The following is a 23,236-nucleotide window of genomic DNA, read 5'->3' on the forward strand; positions in this document are numbered from 1 at the left end:
AAGATTTGCTCAAACGTATCTGCAAACAAACAGAAAAAAAAACAACTTAAAAATAGTATAGATTGACCTATAAAATCTTTAAATCTGTTATTTCAACTGATCTTAAAAAACGATTCACTTCTAAGAGTTGTTTTTCAGATTGTAACAGAGTAGATGACTTATTAGTTGGCTGTAATTTAAATTACTTCAAGTATACATTGTTCTGAAATGTAATTTTTTGTGTATGCTTTGAGAATTAACGTATTTAAAGTATTCTGAGATAAGTAATACACAACAATGATTTTAATTCACACATGCGTTTTTCTAACAACGTTTTACGAAATAAATTTTTAAGCAAGATGATAATGCATATATGTATGCATGAAAAGAAAAAGGTTACAATACTATTTCTTCATGGAAAAAACTTCATTTCAAAGTTTTTCTTTGATAAATAATGGCCCTTACAGTTAATATTCAAACAGAAAACAGATGGGAGAGTAGAATTTAGTCTTAATTCTTTAATAAGCTTGTTTATTATGCAAACACTGTAAGTCATTAGCTACTAACACGTGAAGATACATCCAACTGGAAATGACCTCACTGCCATGGTGAATGGTACTTGATTTTATTCTGGCTGTATCTTTACGACTGAAACTTGTTGGTTGTTTGCTAGTTGATATATGAACTACATATATCAGTAGAAATATGGTTGTTGATAACCACCAAACTGACCATATCCTCCAAACTGCCCACTGTTAATTGTTTGCTGTCTGAATTGTGGGGCTCCCCCCATTCCTGCCGAATAGCCACCTCGACTACCACCTCTATTTCCATAGCTTCCACGAAATCCACCATCTCTTTGACCACGACCTCTGTTTTCAGACCAGCCTCCATGAGCTCTGTTATCTGAGAAGCCACCGTGACCTTTATTATCTGACCAGCCTCCTTGTACTCGACTACCTCTGTCACCACCTCCTCCCCCACGACCACCTCTTCCACTGTAGGAGCCTAGAATGGATCAACATGAAAACAAAAAAAGTAACACATTTTTGGTTACCACATAAAAAAAACTAGGTCAGTAGGTTAAGATACCTGAAACCACAAAAACATTTAATCTTAATAACCATGTAAAATTAATTGAAAAAATGCTTTGGAAATAAATGTCAAAATGTCATCTATTATTTTGACACTAAGATTACTTTAAATGTTGCAAGAACAAGAATAAAGCAATAACTGAAGTTTTCAATCTATGTTAGGGCTTCTTAAGATACAGTTGATAAGTGAATGTAATTAGTACTAATAGAAACTAGACAATATTTTTCAACATTGAAATAAGATATGAATGTTGTTTGAAGAAATCCAGTATGTAGCCATACTTCAGTAATACAGAGGCTTAAAACTTTTTTTTGTGTGTGAATGTGTATTTACTCTCAAATTCATAAAAATCTCATCCAAAATTAAACGGACAATTCAGTTTTGGAGAAATTTTTAATCTTGACTTTAGTCCAAGTTCACACAGCAAAAGATGAGAACCATACTATTATGAGTTAAACATAGCTGTCACAAACATGGGAAGTGGTGAAAATAATTTTGTTCTATATTAACTTACATTAGGTGATTCATAAATTTTGAATTTTAATTTTATATTTAACTCATCATATAATGAAGCACCACTCTTAGCCCGAGTAACATGAATTTTCCTATTTCATGCTGGGCATGATTTTATATCTTAGTGTAACTTGTTTTCACTGTTGGTTCAAATGTTTGGTTAAGATTTGGTAGGTGGGTGGACTACTCTGAGAATATTATGATTTTTTCCTTGAAACTGGACATGGGTTGCAGTTTCCAGGAAGTGAAACCCTGCTTCAAGAATACATTGGCCTGCTGACCACAAAACTTTGCCATGGCCTCTGGAATGAGTTCAGTTAAGATCTCTGAATAATATGGGCAACTTAACATGAATGCACTTCACAGACTGCTCTAACATGTAAATTGAAGCTCTTACCATAAATAACACCACCACCACAATGTTTTGCAGTTGGTACAACACAATCACAGTCAAACTGTTTACCCACCAATCACAAGGCTCATTTTCAGTCTATAATTCAAAACCAGTTGAAGCAACTCTCATCGTTTTAAAATCGTTTGTCAAGGTTTCAATGCTAACGTTCCATAATATGCGCTCTCAAGGTTTCAATGCTAACGTTCCATAATATGCGCTCTCAAGGTTTCAATGCTAACGTTCCATAATATGCGCTCTCAAGGTTTCAATGCTAACGTTCCATAATATGCACTCTCAAGGTTTCAATGCTAACGTTCCATAATATGTGCTCTCAAGGTTTCAATGCTAACGTTCCATAATATGTGCTCTCAAGGTTTCAATGCTAACGTTCCATAATATGTGCTCTCAAGGTTTCAATGCTAACGTTCCATAATATGTGCTCTCAAGGTTTCAATGCTAACGTTCCATAATATGTGCTCTCAAGGTTTCAATGCTAACGTTCCATACTATGTGCTCTCAAGGTTTCAATGCTAACGTTCCATAATATGTGCTCTCATAGAATGCAGTGATGTTAGTATAAATCTGTTGCAAATAAAGTTTAGTAATTTTCAGTCTCAATAAGTAAACATTTTTTATGCTCCAATAAAACTTTTAGCCAACTATACTGCTTTACCATACATTTTTTACCACATACAATCTTTTACACTTAAAAATGAAACATTAGTATAAAAAACTGTAACAAAGTTTCTACAATTCAGCTTACTGTACAGATCAGTGTTCCAAGGTGAAGAGTAGTATGCACTTTTGAGGATGTTGTTGGGTATCAATCAATAAAATATTTACAGTACTCTCCCACACTTAAAGCTGTGTATCTAATAAAAATTAACTACTGCAATGAAGAACTCAATGTTTTATAAAATAAATAATTAATTTTAGGATTCAAAAGGTTTATATAACAAAAAAAGTAAAAGAAAATCACAATTAGTTGTTTTTCAGAAACAAGCTGTATACTGTACATTATCTCGTAGGGTTGCAATTTCTAAACTTAACTAAAGCATAATGTGAAAAATAAAAGGGCTCTAAAACTGTTTCAATAGTTCCTGAATGTCTAGCATGAAGTTAACATTTTGCTTATAGTTAATACTATACACACACACACACACACACTCACCTCCACCGTGACCACTGTCACTTCTTTTCTGCCAACTTGGCATTTCTGGAGGTGGTGGTTGTTGTTCTTCTGGTCTTCCTCCACGATCAGGTACCTAGTGAAATAAGATGATTCATGAAAAGATTTACTTTTCACAGCTGAATGGCTACTAGAATTAATTACCCAAACAGATTCTACTCTTCATCAATTATAAATCTTGTTTCTTTGCAATGTAATATTTGGACACATTTTTTTTAAGATCATTAACTACATGAAATGAACTACATCAAGTTTTCATATTGGCTCCATATTCTCCGGCTTTAAATGATTTGTTTGTTTTTGAATTTCACGCAAAGCTACACGAGGGCTATCTGCGCTAGCCGTCCCTAATTTAGCAGTGTAAGACTAGAGGGAAGGCAGCTAGTCATCACCACCCACCGCCAACTCTTGGGCTACTCTTTTACCAACGAATAGTGGGATTGACTGTCACATTATTACGCCCCCACGGCTGAAAGGGCGAACATGTTTGGTGTGATGGGGATTTGAACCCGCGACCCTCAGATTGCGAGTCGAGTGCCTTAACCACCTGGCCATGCCGGGCCCTCCGGCTTTAAATGAAATATCTTGTTTTTCATATGAAACTCCATGGCTACGAAGACATACCATCCTATTCTTTATAGCCATGCCCACACACACACACACACACATTATACATATATCAATCTATTTTCTCACCATAACTTTAGTCTTTGGTGAGTCAGCAGTAAGTGTCTGGACATACAGTGGTAAATTCCAGGATTTTATTCCTTGTGGTGGAAAGATTGCAGATACGATGGGTAGCTTTGTGTAAAAACATAACCAACAATAACTTAAAATCTATATATTTAATAATTCTGTTTCTACTCACAGATCCAATAAGAACTTTGTTGATTGCTGTCTGGGTATTCTTTCGGACAGAAGCAGAACTTGTTTTTTCAATTATGGTCAAGTCTACAAATCAAATAAGATATTATTCACCAATTTGCTTACTGCCAAAAACTCAAGAATCCACGTATAGTGTGTTGCTACTATTTTTTTTTAGAAGCTGACAGTGTATCAAAAATCAACAAGTTATATGTAATTAACTTGAAAGTTTTAACTTGTTACAGAAACTAGCCAACATGAAGATTAATGGTGAGAAGACACTTATTGAAACCATTCATTGGTTTCACCACATCAAGAATATGAGCAAGTTCTGAATTAATTACAGATTTAATTAAAAAGAACATTGGATTCCAATTTGTTTCTTAAATTTACTCAAAACATGAAATTTGAATTGGATGACAAAGATGGGTTTACCTTCTCTAGCTGCCAAAACATCTGACAAATCAACAGCAGGCTCAATTTTCAACAACTGTCTTCGAGGATGATAAGTTTTTGAGATAAGGTCCTCCTTGCTCTGTAAATACAAAAGTTATTTAACCCTATCGCTACGGGTATCCCTTACTGTACGACACACGATTTTAGTGTCTTACATTAAAAATGTTATTAAACTACTTTTTTGTTTATGTTATACCAATTAGAATAGCATAGAATCTTCGCTAATAATTCGTATTTTAATAGCATCTAAGTTTTAAGTTCTTAATTCTACAAGGCAATATAAAAAAAAACAAACAAAAAAAAAATTTCCCATAGAGTGACACATTTTCTCTAGGTATCTTATCTCCTCTATCTTATCCACCACCCCTTGAAAAAGTTAGAAATTAAATGTAAATTACTCACTATAAAATAGTCATTGTTCCAACAAACCATATATTTTTTTTAATAGTCTTCAATTTTGTTTGGTTACAGCACTATCAAATAGAAAATCAAATCCATCCTGCCACACCCACCTGTCACATCCTTTCTTTTAGGATTTGTTAATAGTTCTCTCACATTTAATTATACAGGTTTTCATCTATCAAATGATGTATTGTATAAAATTACGTTCTGAATGCTTAATGTCAATTTCATTTAAAGTACCAAGATCGTTCCCATGAGAAGGTTAACATCTAGCTTGGATGAACTTGTAATGACTTTTGTGAAAAAGAAAAATATCTTTAACATATATATATACACACACACACACACACACACACACACACAACCCTTAAACAGTTGGTCTGCTGTATAAAACTGAATGATGAATTCCATGAAATGCCATAATATTGTTCACATACCTGAATTAATTTAGGTTACTATATGTGGAAGTAAAATGGACTCAAAACAACATAGATAATACCTTGTTTCATTTTAGTATTTCAATCTTTTAAATGTTACTCATAGTGTTTCATTTTATATGTTCAATCAGTTTCAACTTGAATGATACTAACATTTATTTTGATACTTTATTTTACAGACTACAGTAGTCACCATGTTCAGCTATAAATTGTGAAAAACACAACAAAAACTGACAAAGATACATTAGTAACCTACAATCTGACTTGTCAGAATGCCATCAGGCCAGACTAGGTAACAATATATTTGCCCAAAATATTCTAGTCAAGATAAATTTACATCTAAAAAATATACCTCCTTTTCAATAATTTACAGGTTATTTATATGAATAAATATGAGTCAGATATGAGTCACTGGAATATTTTACTGTTGATTACTGTACTCTCTAAACCTAACGAGTCTTAAGTGTTGTGTTGTCATAGAATACTTGCAGCTTTTAAACGAATATAATTCAATACAAAAACATTTTTAGGAAAAAGAGAATGTCTAAAAAAATACTACATTTTGTTGTTTTAGTATGTTCTCACTTATCCATGAAATCATAACACATTATTCCTTCTCCATTAATATCATTAGTGTATTATTTGCTCTATCCAATGGTATTTAGTTTTGACTAACTATTTTAAAAGCACATATACATTAGAAGTTGTTCTCATCACATTCTGTAAGGTTATAAAAAGGGTGGGAATAACAGGATGTCCTGATGAAAACAAGTCAGAGTATGAAAAGGACAACAACATGAGAAACAAAACCTTGAAAATTACTTTCTAAAGGAAGAGTATTTTCTTACCAAACAAAAACCTATGCTTTGAGATAGGCAGAAGAATTTTAACAAAATCAACAAGTGTAAATTTCAAAATTGTTTTCATTTTTCTTGGCACATTACACTAAATAAATGTTACAGAATGACTACATCAACAATGAAATATTTTTGAGTACACAAATTGTCGAATTATTTAAGTTTTGAAATTTAATAAGCAGGTGTTAATTGGTTCAGAAAAGGTTAAGTTTACATTCTGATGTAAAAAAATTAAGATTTTAAACTCTATATATGCTATCTTTATTTTTAAAGTATTTTACTTGTTACAAGCTGGTGACTTATTTCAGGGAAAATTATCATAAAAGACACAAACTAAATTTAAATTAATCCACCAAATACACTTTTGTGATATTGCATGTAACTGGAGCTGATATTTCAAGAAATATACAAGTGTTCATGTCTGCAAAGGAACATTACTTAAACGTTCTTTAACACACCAGAAACAAAAATGCTGTCTTTAGTCCTCTACTTTTGTGCAATATTTGTTGAAGTGAACTCATATTACAGAGACTTTTAATATATTAACATTTTGTATGATTGAAGAAACTCAGTGAAAGTACTTGCTAATGATTCCAATGTTTTAGGAACTACGATTTTTATTACAATAGTTCTTCAGTTTCTTTGTACTGTTTTTTTTTCTTTCAGAAGATAAGGTCTTTTAAATGATTATCACCAATATCAAAATATGATTTCCATGTTTCTCATGAAATTAGGCATTCATTAAAGTCAGAGAAAAACATGAACTGAAGGAAAATCAAAAAGGGAAAGCTAAAGGAAGTTACATGTAAAAAGTTAATTTTTTAAAGGCTTTTAAAAATGCTTTTGATCTTTGTTAGGTTATCGACATGTTTAAAAAAATGGAGCAAATAGTTTTGAGTCTGATAATACTAAAAACAAAATTAAAATTTCATTTATATTACCTTTAATCTGTCTGCCCATTTGAAAGACTGTATGGTTACATCTAGCCTTTTTAAAAGCACTTCTCTCCGCATCATATACTCTTCATACATTTGGTTTTGAAGTTTTTCAATAGACAGCCACTGTTTCTCTGTCAAAACTCCCATAAACAAAGGTTTTCCAACTTGATCAGATGAACACTTATTCAGTACTTCTTTGATCTAAAATATGGTGAAAAGACAGGTTTAAGCAACTTAATCAGTAGCTTAAAAAGGTTTTGTGTGAGGTTACAAGTAGCTTTAAATTACAGTTGTAGAATTTTTACAGAAAATTTAATACCAGAAGCAATAGTCAATATTTAAAAATACTATCTTATTTACAATTTTAAGTTAAAAAAAATAAGTTTTATTCAATTTACATCTCCATCATTAAAAAAGTGGACTACTTAACTGGGTTAAGATGGTGGTTTACAAAACTTTACTTGTATTAAAACATTTTTGTGAACCAAATGTTTAATAAAAGTTTTTGACATATGAGTTACTAACTGTCTTGGGATTTCACTGAATACTATCATATTCTAAGCTCATTTTCAAAAGGGACAAAACATTTTGAGAACATTACTGAAACTTTGTTTTTATTAAATGCAAAGGGCTATCTATGCTCTTCTCACCCCAAATACTGAAACCAAATTTTAGCATTCTAAGCCCTTAGACTTACTGCTGAGCCACACAAGGGTGGGGCATTACTGAAACTACACAGTTATGATAGGACTGAACCTGCGTACTGTTGTTAACATTAAACATATGTACCTTAACCCCCTTAGATAGGTTAAAATGGACACATGGTTTATTTTATATTTCTTTATGTGACTGATTGAAGTAAAGATGATCAGTGTATGGCCCAAAAATTATTACTGTACATTAGAAAAAATGCACAACATTACATATTCTTCATGTTTCTCTCAACAACTTCATCATGCTTTTTAAAATATTTACATCAAACTGAAAGTACTATAACTGAAACAATTTAACTTTATATGAGCACCTTAGATCAGTAGATTCTGAGTTCACTAGTATATTTGTGTGTATTTGAGGGATATACTTTTGGGCCATTGCATCAGCATGTGTGTGTATTTTGGGAAGGTTGTGTCAGTATATATGCAAAACATTGTTGGTATTTTCCATTAGTAAGTATGATAAAAGAAGCTTGGTAAAGTCATTAAAGTTTAGTTAACATAGCTTCACTAGGAGAAAATATTGCCTTAGTAATTTTCACATTCTTTGAAGAAGTTACTGCTTATCTAGATGAGGGTAAGAGTTAATTTGGTCTGTCTGGATTTTCAGAAAACATATGAAAAGGTGCTACAAAAAAAGGCTTGTTAAAAACAAAACAAAAAAAAGTTTATGCAGGAGAATAAGTTTGGTCATTGAACAAAAAAGTGGCTGGGTGTAAAAAAAGCATAAGGTTGTCATAAATGAAGTTCAGTCACACTGGATTAATGTTACAGGTGGGGTACCTCAGGGCTCAATGTTAGTACATTTTCTCTTTTTTGATTTACATCAATGATGTATATGTAGGAATAGTCAGTAAGTTGCTGATGATATTAAGGTCTTGGATGTTGCTGGCTTTCATGGAGATGTTGCTGCTGCTTTAAAAAAGGGTTTAGATTATTTGGTGAGTTAGATGGCAGATGGCTTTTAATTACAATAAATGCAAGATAATGTATGGGGATTATCATAATTTAAGTTACAGGTAGTATTTTGATGGGAATAACCCAAACAATGTTATGGAAGGAAAAGATATTGGAGTTTTGGTTGACCAGTCTTTTACGCCATCCAAGCAGCGTACTGTTGCTAGTGGCAAAGCAAATAGGATTTTAGGTTGTATTTACAGAAATAATGAATACATGTCTAAAGATATATTTTCATTTTAGAGGTCACCAGTTAGGCCTCATTGTAGTATTGTAATCAGTCTTGAGCTCCTTACCTTATGAAGGACATTGAAATGTTGGGAAGGGTTTAAAGGAGGGATACAGAATAATGCTTTAGAAGGAAAGGTTGTCATACCAGAACCGGTTAAGAACTCCAATATTGTTTTCTTTTGAAAAAAAAGAAGTTGGAAGGGATCTGACTGAAGTGTTTAAGATTGTTAAGAGAATTGATAATGTTGATGGATCTTCTTTGTCATACTTAATAGTAAGAATAGCAAGACAATGTTAAAAAAATATAAATTTGAGCATGGTAGGAGTCATCTTCATCTAAAACAGTTTTATTTTTCTAACATGGTGGTTGGTCTTTGAAATAACTTGCCTTCTGATGTGGTGGATGCATAAAATATAAGGGATTCGATGACGAGGAACCCACTTTGAGACTAATAATGGTTGGAAACGGCTTGAATGGGTACCTAATGATGACAAAACCTTGTCGAAATGTTGTACATTTGCTGTTAAGTTAAACTTATATTAAAATTTTTCTTCATTACCCATTCAAGCCATCTCCAACCATTAAAAATATAAGGGAGTTTAAGGGAAGGCTAAATAAATATCCAAATAACAAGGTCTGGCTCTGAGACTAATAATGGTTGGAAACGGCTTAAATGGATACCCGATGATGACAAAACCTTGTCGAAATGTTGTACATTTGCTGTTAAGTTAAACTTATATTAAAATTTTTCTTCATTACCCATTCAAGCCATCTCCAACCATTAAAAATATAAGGAAGTTTAAGGGAAGTCTAGATAAATATCCAAATAACAAGGTCTGGCTCTGAACTATTTTTTTTTAAAGTTTAGTTTCATGGATGTGGTACCCTTAATGGACCAACAAGCCCCTTGTTATTCTTAAGTGTTATGTGTGTTACTGGTGGGAGTTTCCACTACTTTGTGCATGTATTTCTGTTGGGAGTTTAAACTACTTTGCATATATACTTATGTACTACTATTTGGTGTTTCTACTAATGTATACATACACTTATGTACTACTAATTAGCATTTCCACAAGCGTGTATTTTTACTTACATATTATTATTGGGTTTTTCACTAGCGTGCATCTATACTACTAGGTACTACTTTGGTGTTTCCACCAGTATATGTTAGTGTGATATTTGTTATAATATTGTAAAACTACAGGTAGATTATCATGATGAATTAAATACATTATAAAGAAAAAATCATACACACACACACAAATAATTTTACCAGTCCGGAATTAATATCCTTAATGTAGATATATTGACGATTTAGTTGGTATTAATTATCCAGTAATAAGTAATTACATAGATAACAGTTATCCTGCAGTTCAACAGATTGAGAACACCTCTATATCAGATACTGAAGTACATTATTTAGATTTAGAAATTAAGATAATTAATAATTGTTGTAATATTAATACTTGATACATGATTTCACATCTCAAATATATGGACTCCTCCCTTCAAATAGTAATGTACCAACAAATGCCATACAAAATATTATACATTCACAGCTTCTTAAATATTGTAAAATTTGTAGCAATATGAATCTTTAATACGTAATATAAATATATTAGTACAAAAACAGATTTTTAATGGTTCTGATGAAAAAAAAGTCTTAAAATATTTTAAATTACTTTAAAATACATATAAAAATATTTACATACTTTTGAAAATAATGACAAATAAAATTATAATATACACAAAAAATAATTTCTAAGATTTATTGAGGGGAAATAATTAGAACTGCTTACATGGACAATTTTATATCTTACATAGTGTGACTAATGTAGTTGTATCACCTTCCCTAGAGATGACCAGCTACTGTATGGCTCTCTGATAGTAGCACGGAATGGTGGAGATGGGAGCTATACTAATAGTAAAAGGTTAGGCTTAACATAGTAGTACCTAACCATCTTTGTATTTATGTTGAAACATCATACTGGGGGGATAGAATGCTAACTTTAAGGATAGTTTTGCTGTCTCTCCCATCGATATGCACATTATTCCAATTATGATATTTTTTACTGTTTTTTTTGAGTAACCACTTTCCCACTTCTTGCTCCAGACATCTGTTCCTTTTCTCTTTCTTTATAAGCATGTAAAACCAGTGAAATTGAGGGTCAACTGGACATACATTGTACCCCCCCCCCCCAATGCATTTTGGGCCTTACTTCTATTGTTACAAAAAAAAAACAGGGCACATTACATAATAAAACACCCTATGATTTATGCCTTCATGTTGGATATTTATTTTGTGGCTGCATTTTTATTTTTTCAAGTATATTTTCATTTATTTATTTACTTATTTTTTTCTAATTATATTTCATCTAAGGTTTGGATATGCTATGTAAAATTTATGCTATCTTTCCTTTTGATGTAATCTGTTTAAAACATTTTTTATGTAGCTTACTTAAATACTAATAAATATTTGAAAATCATGCCACAGGTGATAATAAAGCAATTACATAATCACTGAATTTTGCACCTGCACATGACAACAGATTATACAAAGCTTGTAATTTGCCAATTTACAACTTTTAGGCTTATCTTAGCTATAAAAATTAAAAAATAGTGAACTTTTGAAATTGTTGGTGTCAAGAAAAACTAAATTCAACAATATGCATATTTTTTTGTTATAACTTTCTGCTTTTAAAGTTATAAAGATCATAAACATATCTGAAATCTCGGATTATTTTCTTTCTCAGATTTAATTGCCATGGAATTTCCTTGATTCCTTACATAGGTACATAAGAAATTAAAAGTTGTTACAACACTTCAAGTCAAGTGGATGTGTCTATAAGCAGTATGTGAGTTTTTACTTTCATTTAGAGGTATTCTGTTGTTTGTTAGCCACAGAAAAATAATAAATTAACTTAACGAGTTTACCTGTGTTTGTTTATTTTACTGAAGCAATTGTCTTGACTGTTAATTTTTTGTATATAACAACTTTAGTTTTGTAACTCGAGTCTAGCACTAAGCTAATAATCAATGCTAGCATTATAATTTGCCATCAGTCAAAGGTAAGTGACTAACTGGTGTTAGATCTTTTTGAGCATGTTAGATACTTATTGCCTGAATGTAACAAGTTTTATGTATAAAATACAGTGAGATAAATACTATATATTTACATAAGATTTAATACTTTAGACAATTTTTTATTGCTCCATTTCTTTCAACAAAGAGGTGTAGCATGTGCATCACTAGATTACTTACAAGTATCAATACTAACTATCAGTTAAGCAGTTGCACAATGCAAGCATAATGGTGTAGTAAATAATTAAGTGGTGGTTGATTGTATCATAAATCACAAATTGACAAAATAAAAAAATAAAACTTATATTTCAAAAGGTGTCATTGATATTGTCATGTATTTGAAATGTCCGTGTTTCAGGTTCAGTGGCATTTATGAGTTATCAATATAAAAATAAACAAAAGAAATACCAAAAACCTGCAGTCAAATAGTTAAGGACTATATAAGCATGATGACAAATTCATCAAAATCTCATTTCTGAGCAACTCAACTATGTTTACAGTTAAGGACTACATGAACCTAGTATCAAGTTCCTCAAGATCCTACCCTAGAACAACTATATTTACAGTTAACCCTCTACTTACAGGTAGGTCAAAGTATGTATGTTACAGCCTTTTAGACAGTTATATTCAACATTTAATCAAACTACTTCACGTTCATTGTATATGAATAAATTTGACATTAAAATGTAGTTAATGAATCAAATTTTAATATTATATAAGTTTTGAGTTCTTAATTTTATAAGGAAATATTTAAATATATCCACAATCTCTCATAGTATGAGAATTGTGACTTTTGTTCTCTAGGTCTTCCCTCTTATCTAATTTATTTAATACCCAACTAAGTAGTATGAAATTCAATGTAAATTACTCATTAAAATACAGGTATTGCTAACGCAAAGCAAAATTTTTTACAGACTTCAATATTATTTGTTTATGGAATTATAATCTAGAAAATCAGACCCACTTGCCACATCCTCTCTTTCACAAACTGTCAATGGTTCTCTTTGATGATTGTACTGTTATTTATAACCAAAAGAAAGCCAAGGTTTTAATCTATCAATGAGATATTATATTATGTTGATTTTGGTACAGATTATTGTCTATTTTATCTCAAGTTTGAAATTGTCTCCTGAAGTTTTCTGATTGAAAAGCTTAAGGTAAGATTTAAAGGCTCTTATGCTAAAGTTAAAAAGCCAAAGAAATTATGATAGCTATAGGACATTGTTTCCTTTGTGTATGTTATTATTTCATGTTCTCAGGTGAATTATTTAAGTAAATAAAAATTATTTAGTGTACTAACATCATTAAGATAAAAAAAAAGTAAGCTTAAATTTCATCAGCAGCTGACAGCAAAAGAATAAGAGGTCATAGGTAAGTGATACATTCCCCTTGTTTTATAAAATGTATTATTTATTGATAAAAAAGTAACTAAAATGTAAAAATTAGAAACTTGTTAGGTTAGATAAGCTTAAATCAAGTAAGATAATGAAAAAAAAAAAAGTTTCACAAGGTATGCTCATAAGCAGCTCGAGCATTACGTAATTCTATATGGTAACATGAGATACCCAATCACCAAGTGATTTACAACTAGTGTGTTGGGATTATTAGTCAGACACAGGTCAAAGGGCAATAAAATTAAGTATAAATAGAAGTTTAATTTTACAAGCTTTAAGCTATTTAAGATAAACAATAGTAGTTTCATATTACAATTTGCAATCATTCTAGAAAAAAAAAGGGTAATTTAGATTTATTACATATCTTTTATGGTAGTTAAAAAGTCTATGAAATTGACTGAATGTGTACGTAGTTAGGATAGAGAAGATAACAGATAAAATATAAAGTTCCACTGAAAAAAAAAAGTTTGATATTTACTTGCGTGGTTTTTGGAGATTATGTAAATGAAACGTTACAATATTCAGATGAAGAAAGGTATTTTTAATCTTAACATGAAAATCACTTTGATTTGGAGTAGTCATCACTGTGACTCCTTACATTCAAGGACAAACTTTTAGCCAAAATACTTAATTAAAAAAATTATATCTTGTGTATAACAGACTTGTAATGTTTATTGAAATCTTGCCATAGTTCATGAAGATACACAAAACATATTCAAAGTTCTAGTATGAAACTGATGGTCACTTTGGAGTCGCAAGGTTGGTATATCCTACTGAGCCCATAGCGAGAGGGTATCAAGTTCACCAAAATCAAAACTTGATCAACTGAACTGTATTCAGAGTTATGGACTACACAATAAAAAATCTAGTAACAAATTCATCAAAAGCTTACTTTTCAGTAATTTGGCTATATTCTCAGTTAAAGAGTAAAGTATTATTAAGGCTTTAGCCTACAAAAGTTAAATTATATTCAGAATTAAGGACTACGTGATAGAACTACGCACGTATTGTTTTACCGTGAAGAATGGTATAGTTTAAACCAAACTCTGTAAGAAAAATATCAAAAGAATTATATTATGACAATGTTTATACATGTAAAATGGAATTAAAAAATAAACTCTCCTTAAATCAAAAGATATTTACTTACCTTGGTTTCTGCTTTAGTGAATAACATGGCAGATGTGATATTAATAGGAGGCTTTCCAAACCCTAGAGCTATCAGCATGGCTTTCATGTCTCCAGCAGTAGAGCTTTCTTGCTTTAAAAATCAAGAATGGTTTTAACTTCTATTGCATGATGTTTCTGCCTTACTTTTTGACATATATGTTAAGATATGAATTTCATTACAAGATAAACATATCGTATTTATGGACTACTAAATGTGACATTAAAACCACCACCATGGCAATTATTATACAATTTTTTCCTAGTAATGCCAGATTCACTTAATGAATCACTGTATTATTTAATACAGCTCATGGTTACCTTAATTTTATCCATTCATATAATATCTTTTAGAAATAAGCTCCAAATGTAGTTACGAAGCACAATGATAAATTTTCTACATGGAAAAACAGCTAAGTGTACAGAGTTGGATGGATGAATCTAGAAGCATCACATATTTAGAGGGAAATACAAGATATTAAAATAATAATAGTAACAGCTGCATAATAAGTTAACCCTTTTGAAATGGTACATGTGCATTGCACCTATCACATATGGACAATGATAACAATGGAACAATACATATAATATTCTTACTAAATCTTCATGAAAATTGGTAAAATGTTAAAAATTACACGTATTTTGTACACAAAGAACAAAATTATTTTAATTAATTATTTCTACTAAAAATTTATTTCTTTTTTGTAAGTATTTGCACTCAGATTCTGAATAGTTCGAGTGTAAGGTGATTTTCATGTTAAGCATAAAAAAAACTTTTCTTCTTGCAGATTTCAAATTTCATTTGCATAACCTCAAGAACCTCCAAAATGAATATTTTTTAAGGAAAATTTTTAAATTTCATTTTTCATTTACTCTACATAACATGCAATAAAGTGTTTAAAATTAAGAAATAAAAATATGTACATACCTTTTAATTTTATGTTTTTACCTTTTCACATAGTTCATTTTTAATGTTTTATCTTTCTTTCCAGTCCTTTACTGTTTATTATTCATCTCACACACAGGAAATATTACAGTATTATCAGCAGATGCTTTAGCCTTTGGCAAAATGTTCTTGCATTCATGTGCTAACCCAACCCTCATGAACTGAAGATAAGTTTGGGTTATATTAAACAAATTATTAAACCTTTCAAATATGCATTTTAGAACATAAATACTAAATAATTAACTAAAAAGTAAAACCTAAATACAATTGAACTGTCTATCTAGCTAATATGTATCTAGGTAAAAACAACCGAAGGTGCTATTGAGAACAAAGCAGCAAATAATACTATTGGCAGTTAGACATACTTGATAACAAATACTACACACTAATTTTAAAATAACCATTACGAAATTGTGGTTTGAAATGAGCTATTTCTATTGATTATAAACATGTACATCAAATAAGTAGATGTGGCTTGTAAATATGAAGTCTAATACAGAAGGTAGATATGGCTTCTGTCAGGAAGTGGCAAAATTTTAAATATTGTGGACATTGAATTGTGCCAAAGAGCTTTGAAACAAGCACCTGTAAATAGCACAATAAGCATAGATTATGTCTAGACATACATTTACAGTGTAAGTCTAGTATTATTCAAGTCATAGAAACCAAAAGTTAAGAACTGTAAACACTCGTGTGTCACAGACAACAAAACTGAAGTATTTTTTTTATAAAGGTTTCTTTTGAAGAATTTTGAAGAATTAAAACTTAAATTTAAAACTTTGAATTATAACATACATTATAATGTCAATTTCATTAAAACACAATGATAATAAAGTTGTTTAATTAAATTTTGAATGTAACTCAGTCAAATCTTGTGACAAGCATAGAAAAAAAATACCCATATAGAAACGATTAACCACAACAATATAAATTCTGTTGGCCAATTAGAAATTTATATGCATAATTAAAGAGAAAATATAATTATACTTAAGTGTAATAAAAAAACTATCAGAAAGTAAATGTTAATGTTTTCCTTACTTGAAAATGTATTTGATATATACCTCCTCATACAGTATTATCTATCTTCCTCCGCTTGTCATGAATCTGCCAAAGAGATCTGCATACCACTAGTCTTGAGGCAACTCCCACCTAATTTCATGTCATCATGCAACAAAAGCCCTCCACCAATAGGGGGTGACACATTTCCATGCACAATAACCCCCCTTATGTATTTGCTCTCACGAAACTTCATTCTTCAACAAGGCAATTAGGAAATGTGTGCACTGGAAGTGGGGAGGATGAGTGGGAATATTCATGTGAGGAGGTGAGTAGATATTGGAATTACATTTTTCAGGTAAGGATAATGTTAACTCCTGAGATATCTCACCTTCTCACAAAGTTTTAACTAGAATCCCACAATGAAATAATTTACATAGATAAGTCCCTTCAGAAAATGTCCAAGTGAAGGAAGTCCATGGGGTGCAACACCCGATGACAGGGACACACCAATGGGAAACTGCATCTCATTTCATCTGGGATGTACTCCAACTATATAGGAAAAGGGAAGAGGCAAAGAAGCCAGAGTGTGTCACAGAGATGGGTAGAATAGGTACATAAGATAACCAATATGTGTAATAGGGTTGGGGTTTGTTTGGACTGTATCTTGTGTTCTCACCTCAACTTTTCCATCAGACTCAACGGGTCAAACATCAGCTGTGAGAGGAGGGTATGTCTGATAAATATCCATGCTCATCTCAACTCTACCATGAGACTGATTCCAGATACAGGTGGAGGACACACCTGGTATGTATTAAGAACCAGTATTGAATGTGGTAATCTTGAATTTACTGAACAGACAATGGCTGCAGGAGGAGGACATGAAATATAGTTATTGCTTCTGTACAGTGAGTGCTCAACTCTACTCAAATGAACAGATTTTATGGGATATACTATCTGGAGGAGGAGAGTACTGTATCATGCAGCATCAGTCTATATGTAGTGAATTCACACCTCAACTGTACTGAACAATTTCTGGTTATAGTAGGAGAACAGAATTATGTATTGTGTGCTCATCTCAACTCTAGTAAACAGGCTATAGCTGCAGGAGAAGGGCACAGTCATTTATTGTGTGCTAACCTCAACTCTACTGGACAGACTCAGGCTGCAGGCACAGGTGGCATGAGTGATGTATCTAAGTTACATGACGAGCGACTCACACTACACAAATATTGTCACTACTCACCATAAATGTACTCCTTGTTTTAGTCCCAGCAGATGAGTTCCAATTGGTGATGGTTCTCCATGCTCCACCATCCCAGCAACTAGGAACTGGTAAGTGGCAAGGGTCGTCTGCACTCCACTCAACAACATGGGGATGTTGGGGGAAGAGAATTTGAGTTGAGGAGACACAGAGAAGGTGCCTGAATCCTCATCACTCCTTCAGCCCAGAAGGGTTCTTTATTGGGAACAGTGCAATGCGTGACCACAAAAACCTATTTTTAAAAGCCAGCATGTACAATCCAGAGAAGTGAGCAGAATACCTCCTTAATGGTGGCTTTTTACATGATAGTTCATGGAATATGTGCAGTCTGGATTGGATAATAGAGTAAATATAGATATACAGCAACATATACCAAGAAGTTATCTGAAATGGTGTTGCAGAACACCCCATTTCACCGTGGGTGTACAGGTACAGTTGCAGCAGATGGTAAGAGTGCTTTCCATTATTCTGGCTCAATGAAGACTTTGGGCAAGTATAATCTGGAAGACATCACCAACCACCTGCTGGGGTCCTTTAGAATGAAAGAGGGGTCAGAAAAAATATTATGTATACCTATCAAATACAGTGGGTAATTGAAGACTGGTAACCTGTGGAAACCAAAACCATCAGGAGAGAAAACAACCAAAAGGTGTAGAAAAGGAGATAAGAAAGGTGGCAAAAGGGTCCAAGAGGGGCATATCCAACCAAGAGTAAACTCTGCAACTCTACTGATAGAATACAGGCTAGCCAAAGAAAGCAGTCTGTCAACAAGATTGAAGCAAATGATATAAACAGCCTCAGACATGTATGATTAATGCCTAAAAAACAAAAAGCCTTGAGACAGGAGCCTCAAGAACAGTTGGAGCAAAGAAAAACTGTGGAATAAACTAAGTGAAACATGATCAAGTGAACCACCAGTAGGTGCAGAAAAGAGAACATGCCTGACAAAGAGAGAGAGAAGGTCAATCACATTGACGTGGAGTAAACCTTTGTCCACCATTGAAATGTTGGAAAAAGTACTTCAATAAGAAGAAGCATCAAAGATTGGAAAAATGTGAGAAAGGCAGTAAGGGAATGCAAGAAGTAGGCACCATGACTAGCCCTTGAGGAGAGGTTCACAAAAAGAGGACAAAGGACCCCAAGAAAGAAAAATCACATAAAAATCAGGTAAAGCATAATTTTTATAGCCTTCAAATTTATTTGGTTACAGGGCCATAAACTAGAAAATCAGATCCCCTCTTGCCATGCCCACCTGTCACATCCTTTCTTTGACAAATTGCCAATAGTTATGACATTTAATACTATACTATTTATAACCAATAGAAAGCCAAGGTTTTAATCTATAATGTATATTACATTGTTTCTGTAAAGAGATTTGTCTATTTCACTTCCAGATCAAACTTTATTCCCATGGGAAACACATCAGTGAGCTTAGTTGAATTTTTAACGACTGTTGTCACGAAATTAGAAAGTCAGCAAAATTGTGATAGCTATAGGGCATTGTCTGCATTTTGAATGCTACTATTCTGTGTTATATGGTTTATTATTTAATTAGATAAAAAACTATTAAGTACAGTAATACCATTAGTATAAAAAAGTAGGGTTAAATTTCATCAACAGTCAACAGCAAAAAATAAATAAAAGACCCAGGTAAGTACTATATTGTTTTTCACATGTAGTCTTTATTAATTATTATAAAAGTAGCTAAAAATGTAAAAATTAATTAGAAACTTTTTTAGGTTAGATGAGTTAAAATAAATATTAGTAATAATTTTTCATGAGGTAAAACAATAAAAGTTACGAGTTTAAAGCTATTTAGGATAAACAAATGTAGCTTTGTGTTACAATTTGAGTCATTCTACACACACACACACACACACACACACACACACACACACACACACACACACACACAACAAACAAAAAAAAAAGAAATAAAAGAAAAGAAGTAAAAGGTAATTTAGATTTTATTTGGTGGTTACGAGGTAGTTCATATTGACCAGCTTTGTCTAGAGTTAAAATACAGTTTTGCTGAAAACAAGGGTTGGAAATTTATTTTGGAGGGTTTAGAGATTATACAAATGAAATTTGAAATTTTTAGGATGAAGAATAGTATTTTTAATCATAACATGAAAATCACTTTGCACTCGTACTAGTAACGAAACAGACTTGATATATTCACAAACAAATCTTTAGTAATTATACTTCATTAAAAAAAATCTGATTTTTTGTCTATAAAAGTCTTGTAATGTTTCCCAAAAGTCTACCATATTTTGTAAACATATACATACCATATTAAATGTTATAGTATAAATACTTAACAAGTGCAAATGTGTATATGGACTTGGTATTTTATACTGAGCTCGTTGTGAAAGGGTTGATATGTTATAAAATGCAACAGAGGAATTTTCTTTTACTTACCATTTTTACCTGCATACCACTGTTCTTTCCCCCACTGTACACATATATCATTCGAGCTGCTTGGAGTTCAGAACAAAGAAAATCTACAAGAAAAACATTCCATTTTCAAGTAAGTAAACTTATCTTTTGGATTACATTGTGAATTAAAACAGTAAGATAATAAAAAAAAAAATTGTGGTAAAACTTGCTCACATATACTAAAACTTCATGATCCAAAAACAAAATAATTTTTGATATTACACATTGTTTTGTATGCTTATTAAACTGAGTTTTCATGGATGAAAATCTATTTGAATTAATACAAGTTCTTAAGTTAAACTAGTGAAACTATGATAAATTACTAGTTCTATATTAGTATATTACAAGTACATTTGCTACATTGTAGGTGAAAATAGTTAAGCCTTACCTAAAAGAGTAAGTCTACTCTCTTTTGTTAGCATCCTCTGACTAAGAGGTCCTTCCATCATTGACTGATATGGACAACCTGTTCAGGTGAAAAGCAGGTGAAAAACCTATGTGTGCACATATATACTATACATGCCATTTTCCCATGTTAATTATTGTTACAATATTACTTAACCCCTTACCTACGAGGGCCATTATGTTTTATTGTAAGGGCAAAATCACATTTGTGAACTGAAAAAATTATTGAGAACTTATCTTTTATTGGATTTCAGATTCTATTTTTGTAAACAGTATCATAATATTCAATTATCTGAACTAAATTGTATTATTTAATGAAGTTTGACGAGAAGTTTAATAAAAAAAATCCCAAAATACATTTGAGACTATAAAGAAGTGCCCTCTAAGAAAATTAAACATTTCAACATTTTTTCCCTTGTACTTTAGTGCTGGTTCTGCCATCTATGATTGATATCTAAACCTTTTTCTAATCTGTCTTCTTTATAAAACAGCGCCTGAGCATATCAAACCTCAGTTGTAAAACATTTAGCCAATCATAGTCAAAGGTGTCAATTTCAGTACCATGTTATTCCAATCGCTGTATTTCACTTTTCACAAATCATAGGATGATAAGCAAAGCAGATGACGAAACGCTGTTCTCTGGATGTTACAATATGAATGTGGCTGGTGCTTACTATAATAACTGCCATTTTATGTAGAGGTTGTATTTAGTATTGGTCAATAGTACTTTTCTACAAGCCTTAGAAAACTTGCTTCTGGAAAAAACTGCATGGGATATATGTGACATTTATTATTTTTTCTATAGTAGCTTAAATCATGCTATTTCACATATCTATTTATATTAATCACTATATTGAAAAATCAACTCAAAATAAATATATTTTTAGGAAAGAAGTTGATCCACAAATGTTAGGGTTAAGATCTATCAAGTGGCCAGTGAAAGAGTTTGTGGTTTTTATATTCTTTAGCATTTAAATTAGTAGTTTTAAATTCATTAATTTAGCGCCAATTTATATTTAGTTCATAATAAAAATATGATTCAGTATTTCGAATGATAACCTTGTGTCATTTGTATGTACTACTAGTACCACACCATGTAAGAATTATATATTTTTCCTTCTTCCTATCTTTTCTTTGTAGTAAGACTCACACTTCTGTTGTTGTTACTTTATAATTAAAACAGTAACTGATACATAAAAAGCTTATTCTGATATTTTGCAAAGGGTTTAAAACTCACTGTACAAGTGACAACAATAAAACCCATATGTTGGTTGTGAAACAGACTAAACACATTCCTCTCAATAATACAGAGAACCTGCGACATTCTTACAGTTGGGGTATCAATACACTGAAGAGCTCAAGTTTCGAATTCCAATATAAATTGCCTATAATGAAAGGAATGTGACCAGGACTAATCTTTTAAGTGCTGTAAAGTAATTTTCTTTGTAATTTATGGTGTCTGTATTGTTTGGTAATCTCTTCTAACAGGATGTATCAAGTAAATAGGGTCATGCAGTGTTATTCAAACCACCTGAACTGTAAACTGTTAGTATTACATACATTTGCTAGTAGTGGTAATTAGTTTTGTCCGTATAGTGAAACAACATACAAAAACTTGTGTTGAAATAAACTTGTTTGAAAGTTCAAAGAAATGATGTTCAAGCTTTCTTACTATCATATCTACAATAATGTTCAAATGTGCCTGTGCTGGACTGAATGAAAGTGACCCCCAATAGGAGTGATAGTTTGCAGCAAATGTATGAAGTTCATGCTGCTAACTTCATGATTTTTTCAGCACAATAAATAAAAGTACAGCTGCAATGAAACAAACTTGAAATAAAAATACATTTATGAAAGAAAATCAAAATGTTTTTTTATGTACACATATAAACATGAAATCCTATTTAAAAATAAAAAGATTTTCATTATTTGTTTAGGTTTACTTAGAAATATTAATTTCAGTCTTGTATATTACTTGAAACAGTAAGGAGAGTACGTGTTTATTAAATATCAAAAATTGACAAAATTTGCATTTTATGGACAATAAAAATTCTTTAGAGAATTTAAAATAATGTACTAAAACAAAAGTAAGAAATTCAAATCTGGGACACATATAAATATAGTAATGCAAAAAAACTATATTTATCAAAAGTAACATATTTTATATTTCTTAAACTACATGCCTTTCTGAAAGTTCTTATGAAGTTTCAAACAATTTCATCCACTAGTTTTATTCTTGGAATGAAATATAGCAAGACTTGCATTGTCTATACAGAAAGTTAGTAGCCAGTAGTAATTGGGTTAATAGTTGTAACATTTTTAAAGTAGTTTTTGAACCTTATTTATTTTTAAATTTGTATTTTCAGATATAATTTATATGCTCCTACATTCATGTAAAATCTCTTACCTATCTGTTATTGAATTATTTTTGTGATGAAAAAACACTATCTTGTCTATTAAAAACTTGCACATTTCTATCTTGCATTAACAAGTAGTCTAAATAACAACAGTAAGTTCATTC

At 31.4% G+C, this 23,236-nt stretch overlaps 1 protein-coding gene across 1 annotated transcript in view; it reads right to left on the reverse strand.

The window, feature by feature from the left end:
• Positions 1-260: 260 nt before the first annotated feature.
• The window catches only part of LOC106465328 (protein FAM98A-like), a 28,437-nt gene continuing 5,461 nt past the window's right edge, over positions 261-23,236 (reverse strand). Inside the window, exons 4-11 of the mRNA XM_013925539.2 lie at positions 20,699-20,776; positions 20,293-20,375; positions 14,649-14,759; positions 7,128-7,325; positions 4,470-4,569; positions 4,039-4,121; positions 3,153-3,246; positions 261-987 (exon numbers count right to left, since the gene is read on the reverse strand). Of these exons, the coding sequence (XP_013780993.1) occupies positions 674-987; positions 3,153-3,246; positions 4,039-4,121; positions 4,470-4,569; positions 7,128-7,325; positions 14,649-14,759; positions 20,293-20,375; positions 20,699-20,776 (1,061 nt within the window). The 3' untranslated portion in view covers positions 261-673. The remainder of the gene's footprint in view (positions 988-3,152; positions 3,247-4,038; positions 4,122-4,469; positions 4,570-7,127; positions 7,326-14,648; positions 14,760-20,292; positions 20,376-20,698; positions 20,777-23,236) is intronic.

Source organism: Limulus polyphemus, unplaced genomic scaffold (genome assembly GCF_000517525.1).
Source record: "Limulus polyphemus unplaced genomic scaffold, Limulus_polyphemus-2.1.2 Scaffold1909, whole genome shotgun sequence".
NCBI classification, from domain to species: Eukaryota; Metazoa; Arthropoda; class Merostomata; order Xiphosura; family Limulidae; genus Limulus; species Limulus polyphemus.